Genomic DNA, 12,152 nt, shown 5'->3' on the forward strand with positions numbered 1-12,152 from the left:
TTTTTTTAAAGATCAATAATGCAATCTAAATATCAATGCAACCCTGGAAATAGTTACCCACTCACTTAAACCATAATGACCTTAACCATTTTAATATCAGTATTATCTCAACAGTGGTGGGAGGTTGATAGGAAATTATGTGGCCTAAAGATTATCTGTACTTACAATGTGACATTAATTTCTGGAAAATGCACTAAAGTGTGGTAACTATTCAAGACAAACAATAGTAAAGTTGAAAAAAATTTTAAGTAACATTATAATACTTTGATCCATTACACTTTGACTCACCTAATTTACTTAGCTCTTAATTCACTATCCAATAAAAATTACCTAAACTGACACAATTAAATGTATTCCTAAAAGGGTACAGGTCAATACTCACTAATCATAACTTCCTATCTAAGCCAGCTCTGCTAAGATCTGGGAAAAGACAATCAGTTCTCATTCACAAGTAAGAATGCAAGTTGTCATTTAACAGAACTCTATATATTAATCCTGGTACCAACAGTCTCTCCAGTTAATTTCAGCATCAGAGATAATTTAGGACCATTCTAACAAAAGAAATCCTAAATAGTGCCAACTCCTAAATGTCCTCAACTCAAAACGTGAGAAACTTGGAATAGGCTGCATTCATTTATTATATTCCCACTATATTCTAGAAAGTCTAGTATTACCACTATATTTTAAAAAATTGAATTTCTTCCCACTATATTTTAGAAAGTCTAATTTCTTCTAAAGGCAAATTAAAATCCAACACATAATATGCCCTCTATTTGATTCCATCAAGTATGTGCGAAATAAACAAAAGAAAAAAACTGTGAAAAAATAAAGCCTGTGTAAAAACAATCCCAAATTACTTTGAGAAAAAAAGCCTAACTAGCAATTATAAATTAATAAAACTAATGAAAACAGGGAGTGAAAAAAAGAAATGACAAAACCAACCCCTCCTCGCTGACCATCTACATGTATGGAACGGATGTGATCTGCCAGATCTGGACTAGAGTTGAAGCAAGCCTGGCACTGGTCCCAACAACAATTATAGGCAATATTTTTGCTTGAAGAAGTAGTGCTTCCTTGTCCATTCATCATTGCTGGAGTTGAACGCCCACTGGAAATTGTGCTGTCTACATCCATTATAGTACTGCTTATGCTACAAAAGAAGAAAAAAGGCTGTGTTATTCCTAGAAATTCACTAACATGAATATGATCTTATAATTAAGATTACTACTTGACATTCTGCTCCATACAAAGCATACTAACCATATTTTCTATTAGAAAACAACACTGCTTTGAAATTATTTAGTTGGCAATAAAGTGCAAATCAAGGCAAAAAACACTAGTACCTCAAAACCAGATATGGGATAATTTAAGCAACTTTTGGCAGACATGAACTCCCCAATACTAAAACCTACAGAAAACACACACACACACAGCTCAACGCATTTCATCCCTTCCATAGTTCTAAGAAGCACAATAAAGTAACAGAGTAATAGCTACTCTAGCTATAAATAATTAAGAATCAAGAGTATCTTTACAGTTCTGCAAATCACTTGTTAATCCAAAATCTTATCTTCTATTCACTAATCTGAGGACACAACTGCTTGTCATAGCCTACCTCTCTCCGTCTCAAAGAAGTTTGGGAAATTGTGTTGTATTTTCCCTTCTAAAAAGCAGGGACACCTGGGTGGCTCAACTGGTTAAGCATCTGCCTTTGCTCAGGTCATGATCCCAGGGTCCTGGGATCAAGTCCCACATTGGACTCCTTGCTCAGCAGGGAGCCTGCTTCGCCTTCTGCCTGCTGCTCCCCCTGCTTGTGCTCTCTCTCTGACAAATAAAATCTTTTTAAAAAATTAAATAAATAAATAAGCAGGAGAGAAAACTGGGTTTTCTACAATCAAAGTTTCCCTGATTTTACTGAAGTCCAAATAAAATGTCTTTTCCTGGCCTTCATTTTTTTTTTAAACTAATCTCAATCCACAAAAATGACTGAAAAGCCAATTAATCCTTTTTACTTTTTATTTACTAAACAAAGTATAACATATGAGTAACCCTTTTATTAAGAAAATCACATATTAGTAGAAATAAAAGTAACAGAAGTAATTCTGAATGCCCAAAATTTCATATCTTAATAAAATGAACACACTTTTGCTTCCTTTTAAAAGCCATCAATTTAGGGGAACCTGGCTGGCTCAGTCAAGAGAGTATGTGACTCATCAAATAAATAAAATCTTAAAAAAAAATCTTTAGAGGTGCCTGGGTGGCTCAGTCAGTTAAGCATCCGACTTGGCTCAGGTCATGATCTCAGAGCTGTGATATCAAGCACCTCATCAGGCTCCATGGTAGGCAGAGTCTGCTTAAGGTTCTCTCCCTCTCCCTTTGCCCCTCCCCTTGTGCTCATTCTTTCTCTCTCTCTTAAAAAAATAAATAAAATTAAAAAAAATTAAAAGCAATTCATTAAAAAAAAATTTTATTATCTTCCCAATACAGAAACTACAGGGAAGTAGCTTCAACCACAGAGGGGTCAACAGTAAGAATGTTTGCAGGCTAAAATCCATCAAAAGCTATGTATCTGCTTGCAATTTAACAAAAATTATGAAAGTTATATTAACTCTTAAGGGGTATGCTTCCCTACTCCCAAGTTTTTAATTACAGATAATTTCAAAAACACAGAAAAGTGTATCTAAATCTTAACTTCACAATTTACATTTTATCCTTTTTGCTGTAATTTTTTTCTCAATCATCTGCAAGTTGCAAACACGATACTTCAACCACAATTATTTCAGGACACACCTTCTAAAAATAAGAACATTCACCTAAAACCACAACCTTATTTGCTCATATATAAAAGTCAAAATAAATTTTAACTTATTCAATAAGCTTTCTGTTGTTTTTCCCTGCCCCTTATTAAGTAAGCTTAATAATAATTTGTGTCTAACATCCTATGCACCCATTTAAAAAAACTAGCAAAAATGTTTTTGTATGCTTCAGACATGAAAAGTATCTCAGAGTTCCCTTTAAAGAATATTCACGTAAGTTCATGTGGCTATCTACCATTCAATATATATGTTCTAAATTTAAACTCTAAAACTTCATTCTAAAACTTTGTAATTGGCAGGCTCAATCAGTAGAGCATGTGACTCTTGATCTTGGGGTTGTAAGTTCCAGCCCTACACTGGGTGTGGAGATTTGGTTTTTTTCCTTTGTAATCTCTATTCAACTCTCAAATGCAAATCACCTCTTGAATACCTAAACATTTATTCATATTTTTTTGTTTTCTGCAGGAATAAACTGTGAGTATGGCAGTTTTTCTAAAATGCATATTTTAATTTGAGCCTTAGAAATTTCAAGTTTCATGACCACAAAATGGTTGGTTACCTATTTTCCTTATTGTGGTTTCATATATTTTGACTATAAAACTCAACTTTTGTAAATCATACTAATTAACTCCAAAGGCAAATAAAATACTAATAGTTTTAAGTGAACAACCAACCACACTCAAATTATAAACAATCTTAGGGAAAGAGATAAATTTCAATGACCTACTATGACACAATCTCTAAGGTACAGCAAAGCGTAAAGATGCACACATGCACGCACGCACACACGGTAGTAATGCTCTAATTTCCACACCTAGGGGGCGCCTGGGTGGCTCAGTCGTTAAGCGTCTGCCTTCGGCTCAGGTCATGATCCCGGGGTCCTGGGATCGAGCCCCGCATCGGGCTCCCTGCTCGGCGGGAAGCCCGCTTCTCCCTCTCCCACTCCCCCTGCTTGTGTTCCCTCTCTCACTGTGTCTCTCACCGTCAAATAAATAAATATCTTTAAAAAAAAAAAAAAAAAATTTTCCACACCTAGGTCGGAAAGGGAGATATAGACACAGCTATCCTCTAAAGGCAAAACTTGTTTTGAAGGATACACAAAACACTGTCCATGTTTTTTTGGAGGGGGGAAGGGAGGGTCAGTAGGAGAGAAACCTTTTGTATAATTTTTAATCTTATACATGTACTACTTTCATGTAAAAGTCCACAATTAGTTGAAAATGAAACCAATTTTCTCCTTAAATTGGACAGAGTAAAGGTCAAGAGACTCCTACTTGTAACATATCCAACTAGCAATATAAAGACTATCTACACAGTGCTTAATGTACTTTTGCTTATTAATTTTACCATAGAAAGGGAACCCTGTAAGTCCAAATATCCATAAACACTAAGCACTGGGTAATCAGTCTATGTGCAGTACCGTTCACTTGAAACACAGTACTTCATGTGGATACAGATCCTCATAAAAAGATGGCATAATGCTGATGTTAAGAGCGTGAACTGTGTCTATCGATGGCAACTAAGCTGCAAATGCAATGGCAGAGGAGGTAAGGGACAGGTCCCATGCCCTAGAAGACTCAAGAGACGTTCACACATGTGCAGCATACCCAGAGAGTCTCCCATTCCCTAGCAGGGCCAACTGGAGTCCTACCATATAGCCCTTTTAGGTTCCTCCAACTTCTAGGCAGTGCCCAAATCCTAAGCCTCCGGGCTCCCTTTTGGCCCCAGACCCATGCTGAAATCAGTGGTTCTCTCCATTCCTAAGACTGATAAAGGGCAACAGTCCTGCTGCAGGAGAGCACAGGAGACAAGTTGTAGTTAATTTCGATTTTGACAGGACACTGAGCTAGATATAGATCTCATAGAAAACACTGTCTTCCTCCTTCCTATAATAAGATATCAAGATGATCTGACCTAGACCGGGACATTCCTTTCACTTGATCCTGTAATATTCCAGGATAGTAAATACATTAAAAGTTTCACTCAGTTCTCCTTCCCAATGAACACCTATTGATTCTGTAAAATGTGAACAAAAGCAGCCTAGTATTTGGACAAAAACCGAAGGCAGAAAAAGCACTCTTACTATTCAGATAATTATAATAATCTAAATAAAGCAGTGCTTCTCAATATTATATGAATTACCTGGAATCTTATTAAATGCAGATACTGATTTGGTAGATTTTGGGGTAGAACCTGAGATATCGTATTTTTAACAAGCACCTACTTGTTGAGACTACTGCTACAACAGTGTAAGTAGCAAGACTCTCAAAGATCTTTTACCATTATTACCCAAATAAGACTGATCGGACTATGTAAGGAAGTGTTTCCCACTGCAAAATGATAAACCAAACCATACACAAAAACACACAGAAACACACGCACACCCTGTGACAACAGATAATCCCTAAGTTTCAAAAAAAAACACGTTGGAAATTCAAATGCAATATTCAGAGAAGGACATGAGACATTTTCAACATAACAACATTCCCTTTACCCTCTTTTCCATGGGCCCTTTGCCTCTTAAGAAACTACCCAGCACACCAGACTTTTTAACCCCAACATCTAAAGTACACAGATTTTATGAAAATGATTTCCTCTGAGAATTCAAAGGCCAACTCACTATAAGAACAGAATCTTCTTTGAGAACTCAAATACTATCAAGCAAAACATCTGTGTGGTGGCTATGACCACAGCTGACCGGGTTGCCAACACTGAAAAGTAAAGAGCAGCTTGCCAAATGACAAGATACAGGAAAAGAGGAAGCAATACATGGATGCTATATTATCATGATGGAGGACAAGACCATGGTCTTCATGTTAACAGAGTAAGTTCACTGATATGGTTTCAGATTCTACATTGCAAACACTGTAAAACAAAACAAAAAACTATCCCTTGTATCAAATAGCCATACAATTAACCTTAAAAGGCTATTAAAATATCCTTCCTTTTCCAACTAAATACCTGTACGAGGCCAAGTAGTCTTCATATAGTTCAACCAAACAATTCATTGCAACAGACTGAATGCAAAAGTAGATATGAAAAACTAGCTGTTAAGCCAGACATTAAAGACATTAAATATAAAACATCACTCTTCAATTTTTTTTAACTGGAAAAGTTATTCTACACTAAGAAAATACTATTTAGGGGAGCCTGGCTGGCTCAGGCAGTAGAGCATGTGACTCCTGATCTCAGGGTCATGAGTTCAAGCCCCACATTGGGCAGGGAGCCTCCTAAAAAAAAAAAAAAAGAATATACATATACATATTGGTTTATTCTTAATGTTTCTAAAGTTCTTGGTATTAATTTCTGCTCCTGTAATAGTGATAAATGTAACCCACATAAACAAAAGCTCTTTAATTTTTTCAATAACTTTTTTAATAGCTATACTGAGATCTAAGTTATAGTCCTCAATATTTAAGAAAGCAAAGGGGTTTTTAAAAGCAAAATGTTTGAGAACCACTGTCCTGGAGGAAAGCTTAAATGACTCTCTAAAAAAAATTGGAAAGAGTATGTTTCTGAGGTGGAATATTTTTACTTTATTCTGAGTGTAATTGCTGAACCTGAAATTGAATCCGAGGCCGAGTAGAAGGCTTATCAGGAGGCTTTTCAGTTACCTATGAGGAAATTCATTTGTATTGTGGATTTTCCTTGATAAGATACCAAGAATACTTTTCTTCTCCCTGCTCTTAGTTTCTAGTTACTGAAATTTCTAACTTTATTTTTAAGATTTTATTTATTTATTTGACAGAGAGAGAGAGAGCATGAGCAGGGGGAGCGGCAGGCAGAGGGAGAGGGAGAAACAGGCTCTATCCCAGAACCCTGGGATCATGACCTGAGCCAAAGGCAGATGGCTTAACCAAATGAGCCACCCAGGTGCCCCTGAAATGTCTCATTTTAAAGTGGGTTGAGAACAGGGGCCTGAAGGTGTATGGGTGTATAATTTGAATTCAAGTATAATTTACTCTTGTCACTCAAAACACTTAAAATATCAGAATTTCCTATAAATATGTCACTGATTAGCAAAGTTGCAGATCTGTACTGCAGATCTAATTTAGGCCTCCACACGTCCATTTACATAAAATTAGATCTGCAAATCACATCCTTATGCCTTACCTAGTAAACACCTTCTAAGAAGACTCACAGTTACTTGCTCCATGCTCTCCCCTCCTAGGGAGCTAGTAACAAATTAAAGGGCTGACATAAAACAATACTAAGAGTTTTACTGCTTAAGTTTGAGGTTCTAGTCACTTTTGCATTTGTGATATAAACACAATTAAGATCATTAAGTGGGGCATCTGGGTGGCTCAGTTGTTAAGCATCTGCCTTCGGCTCAGGTCATGATCCTGGGGTCCTAGGATCGAGCCCCGCATCGGGCTCTCTGCTCGGCAGGAAGCCTGCTTCTCCCTCTCTCACTTCCCCTGCTTGTGTTCCCTCTCTCGCTGTCTCTCTGTCAAAACAAATAATAAAATCTTAAAAAAAAAAAAAAAAATCATTAAGTAATGGTATTTTTCAAACAAAACTTCCCTACTAGTAATCCCCTTTCATAGCTCTTCATCAGTAGAACTAAATAGTATATGGAGACTGAAAGACAAGCTGCCCATATCTGCAAGTCAAATTTTCAAGACTAAGCAGCCAAAACAGAACAAGGTGGGGCACTTGGTGGCTCAGTCAGTTGAGTATCTACCTTAAGCTCAGGTCATGATCCCAGGGTCCTGTGATCCAACCCCAAGTTGGCCCCCCACTTCTCCCTCTCCTCCCTTCTATCTCTGCCTCTCTCTCTCTCAAATAAGAAAAATCTTAAAAAAAAAAAAAAAGGGTGGGGACCTGGGTGGCTCAGTTAATTGGGTTAAGCTCAGGTCATGATCCCAGGGACCTGGGATCCAGTCCTACATCGGGCTCTTGCTCAGTGGGGAGCCTGCTTCTCCCTCTGCCTGCTGCTTCCCCTGCTTGTGCATGCTCACTCCAGACAAATAAATAAATAAATAAAATCTTAAAAAAAAAAAGCTGAAAATCTCTGGTGAGACTGACAAAAAAAAGAATTTAAAAAATAGAATAAGGAAATTTTGTTTGAATACTAAAACTGACATAAACATGTAACGTTGATTTACAAAACCTACTTCGAATTTAAATTCACTTAAGTTTTACTGTTCTGACTTTATAAATTATTGTAAAATTTTTGACCTTATAAAAAATAAATACTAATAAAATATTTTAATATGTCTTAGGCATTGGGGTTCCACACAAAAATTCATTTGGGGGAAAAATGTCATCCACTACTCAGTCTGTAAATTGTTTTTACATTGTTTATTTTCTCAGCAATAGTCCTCAAAACTGTCAAACTACAAGTTATGAAATGGATAGTACTTTTATATTAAAAAGTTAGAAACAACAACAAAAAAGCTGGGACGCCTGGGTGGCTCAGTCAGTTAAGCGTCTGCCTTCAGCTCAGGTCATGATCCCAGGGTCCTGGGATCAAGTCCTGCATCGGGCTCCCTGCTCAGTGGGGAGACTGCTTCTCCCTCTGCCTCTGCCTCTCTCTCTCTCTGTCTCTCATGAATAAATAAATAAAATCTTTAGGAAAAAAAAAAAGAAAACATGGAGCTGTATCATATACAGAGTAAGTGACAGAGAGGATAAAAAGTGCCATAAACTTAAAGAATTTAGTAGGAAGGGGCACCTGACTGGCTCAGTCAGTGGAACATGCAACTCTTGATCTGGGGATTGTGAATTCAAGCTCCACATTGGGTGTAGAGATTACTTAAAAATAAAATCTAAAAAAAAGAATATAGTAGGAAAACAAGATGATCAAGGCATCTAACCACTTCCTTCAGGATCTCGAAGTTATTGATTGAGGTTCCACAAAAGAACCTTCCTAATCTCTAAAGAATCAAGGCTGTTTTATTTTTGTTCTTCAATGAAAACCATATAATCTTTAGAAAGTCTTAGGTTCATAAGCTTCTATCTGACTTACTATAAAACAAATATTCTATAATTCTTATTTTAAAAGAATGAACATGGTCCTCCGTATGGACTGAAGAAAGTGACATGAGATAAATGGAAATAAAAATTCTACTGATTTATAAGTTACATTTAAAAGGGTCAGAGCAAACATTATAAATTTAGCTTAATGCTAACTGGTAATAGCTTTACATAAAAATATGTAAACTATACATAGTTTTCAAGGTATTTATCAAATTGTAGGTAAACAGCATTATATCCATATTAGATGCCTAATCACAGAACGAGGTTAAGTTGTTATTTGGCTAACAGGTGATGTTCCTGTCATCTACAAAATTGCTACTCACTACTAGAATGATTACTCTATGTCTCTCCCATGCTTATAATCAAAATTAAAGGCTAAAATTCAAGAGTGCCAAGCATTTAAGACAAGCCTGTATTCTTGACAAGTGTGAAGTTGTATTCCTGATATTATATGAATATACAACTCTAAGAGTGAAATTCTACTATTTCTCACCTCCGTTTGTTGGAATGGACTATAATTTTGTGCCCTGCTCTTTATTCTAGGCATTGAAAATGGGATTGCAAGTCAAAACTAAACCAGTTAAAAGAAACAGGCACTTCAAGAATATTACCAACTGCCTGCCTGTTACATTTTATGACTTTCTCCTAAGAAAAAAAAAAGATCATATAACCTACTGAATCAAAATTTGCATCACAAAAGGTGCTCTATTTAAATCTGTACTCCTATTCTTTATCATAACAGCTAAAACTTACTGAGTTTATTTCCCAAAGATGGCCACACCATATACACTTTCCCATATCCTTTTCTTACAATATGGCATCAAAGTGCTGGGGGGTCATTATTACCTCCTCTTGAATGTGAACAAGCCAGAGACTACTGCAGAAGTGATACTGCAAGACTTACAAGGCGAGGTCATAAAAGGCAATACTACTCAGCCTGACTCACTCTTGGGACACACAGCTTGGGAGACCAGAACTACCACATAAAGAAATCTGGCTCCCTTAAAGCCACCATGCTCAAGATATCTCATGAAAAAAGTACACAGAGCTAGAGAGAGATGCCAGGGAGTCCCAGCTGTTTCAGTCTTCTCAGCCCAGGCACTACACATGTGACAGATAGGTGAGTGGGTAGGTGAGTGGGTAAGTAAGTTTTCTGGTGATTACAGTTCCCAGCCTTTATGCTGTTCTAAACTGACACCAACTAGAGCAGGAATGATCTAACCCTACCCAGCCCGGCTCAGATCTTAGATTTGTAAGCGAAGTAATTGTTTTAAATCATTAAATGTTGGAGTTGGTTGTCATGGAGCCATAGTAATTGGAAGAATGCTTGACATGTATTAACTCATTTAATGTTTACAACAACCACATGAGATAGGTACATCAGTATCCTCATCTTAACAGATAAGAGACTGAGACACAGAAATTATGTGACTTGCCCAAAGTCACACAAATACAAAACACCAATGCCAAACAACTCAGCTGCTACATTTATACAAAGGAAAAATATGGGCAAACCACAGATTTGAGAAATACTGAAATGCAGCCCATATCACATGTCAAAATAAGCTTCACTTGGTGTGCTCATACAAAAAGTTGTTTCTTTGCTTTTGTACATCTATAACACACGCAACACAAAAGATATTTAACACTACATATAATTTGATTCTTTGAGGCATACAGTTTTGCTAACAAGATAAACTATTAAATTTGATTCCTGGGGCGCCTAGGTGGCTCAGTCGGTGGCTCAGTTGGTTAAACGCCCCACTCTTGATTTTGGCTCAGGTCATGATCTCAGGGTTATGAGATCGAGCCCTACATCTGCCTCTGAGCTGGGCAGGGAGCCCGCTTAAGATTCTCTCCCTCTGCCCCTCCTCTCTCTCTTAAAACAAAAAAAAGGAAAAAAAAAGGGGGTGCCTGGGTGGCTCAGTCTTTGAGCATCTGCCTTCAGCTCAGGTCATGATCCCAGGGTCCTGGGATCAAGCCCCGCATCAGGCTCCCTGCTCAGTGGGAAGCCTGCTTCTCCCTCTCCCACTCCCCCTGCTTGTGTTCCCTCTCTCACTGTGTCTCTGTCAAATAAATAAATAAAATCTTAAAAAAAAAAAAAAGATTCCTACAAGCCAATTAGCTTCATAAAAAAATTAATTCAAGGTCATAGAAAGCAACACTATCCTCAGATAGAACTTGTCCCAAATTCAGAACTTGGGCCACTAAAACAGATAGGAACCTAACAGTGCCAACATAAAATTCAACTCCAAATATTCATTTGTCTAGGGACAGGGGCAGTCACTTTGATTTTTCTTTACCAAGAACAAATAGTAAATTATGAAACTGGGTTTTAAATGGGATTAAGGAATTTAGATCACATCAGATTTCTGTAAGGCTGCCTCGTTTTGCCTTCCAAACTGCTATGGTGCTGAAGGCTTTTAGATCTTTAAGCTCAGAAGCAATCAGAAGAAATAAGTAAAGGGACTCCTCGGTGGCTCAGTCAGTTAAGCATCTGCCTTCAGCTCAGATCATGATCCCAGGGTCCTTGCTCAGCAGGGAGCCTGCTTCTCCCTCTGCCTGCAGGCTCCCCCTGCCTCTGCGCACGTGCTCTCTCTCACAAATAAATAAATAAAATCTTTAAAAAAAAAAAGTAAAAAAGAAAAAAGAAGACAAGTGCTTGTTTTATTACATGTGTTATATATGCTCAAGTCACATTTCCTTAAAGCCCTCCCTACTCACCTAAGGTGGAAAGAATTCTGCTCCTTCTGATCTACTTGATTTGTACTATGAATCACCTAAAAGTCTCTCATTTAGAGTAAACTCCTAAGTCTAGGTAGTGTAGTGCCTTGCACACAGTAAATGCTCACATACTTTTAGTGACAAATTTAAGTAGGATTTTTAAGGCAAGTAAAATGTATGGCTTTGTCCTACTGAGATAATCATAAAAATTAATTGGAGACACACTAAAAATCATTAGCCAAAACCAGGATATTATTATTACTATTGTTACTGTAATTACAAGCTATTATCACTGTAATTTAAAAAGCTAAAATGGGTTTTTCTAATCAAGAAAAAGACTACTCTCCATCCCTACAATTATTTCTCTGAATAAAAACAAAAGATTTTTTCCCCAAGACCAAGCAGCATTCACTAAATTGGTCAAAAGGGACTTTATGCAACAATGATGAAATACAGCTTATGGAAAACAAGTAGGCTGCATTCTTATATTGCCACTGTGCACATCATTTTAAATCTGCTTCTCATTTCTAGTCTACTGCTCTTTAAGATTACTCCACCCACATTTTTCACGCAGTTTAAGATCAGATCAGCAAGCAATTACCTTCAAAAACACTGTATTACTAGAAACAT

General features: G+C 37.1%; 1 protein-coding gene across 1 annotated transcript in view; it reads right to left on the reverse strand.

The window, feature by feature from the left end:
* AEBP2 (AE binding protein 2) overlaps positions 1-12,152 on the reverse strand; it is a 68,797-nt gene that overhangs the window by 44,156 nt on the left and 12,489 nt on the right. Inside the window, exon 2 of the mRNA XM_025879829.2 lies at positions 943-1,150. Coding sequence (XP_025735614.1) covers positions 943-1,150 — 208 coding nt within the window. The remainder of the gene's footprint in view (positions 1-942; positions 1,151-12,152) is intronic.

Source organism: Callorhinus ursinus, unplaced genomic scaffold (assembly GCF_003265705.2).
Source record: "Callorhinus ursinus isolate GAN/ISIS: 27379988/994484 unplaced genomic scaffold, GSC_fseal_2.0 scaffold27, whole genome shotgun sequence".
In the NCBI taxonomy this organism is placed as follows: domain Eukaryota; kingdom Metazoa; phylum Chordata; class Mammalia; order Carnivora; family Otariidae; genus Callorhinus; species Callorhinus ursinus.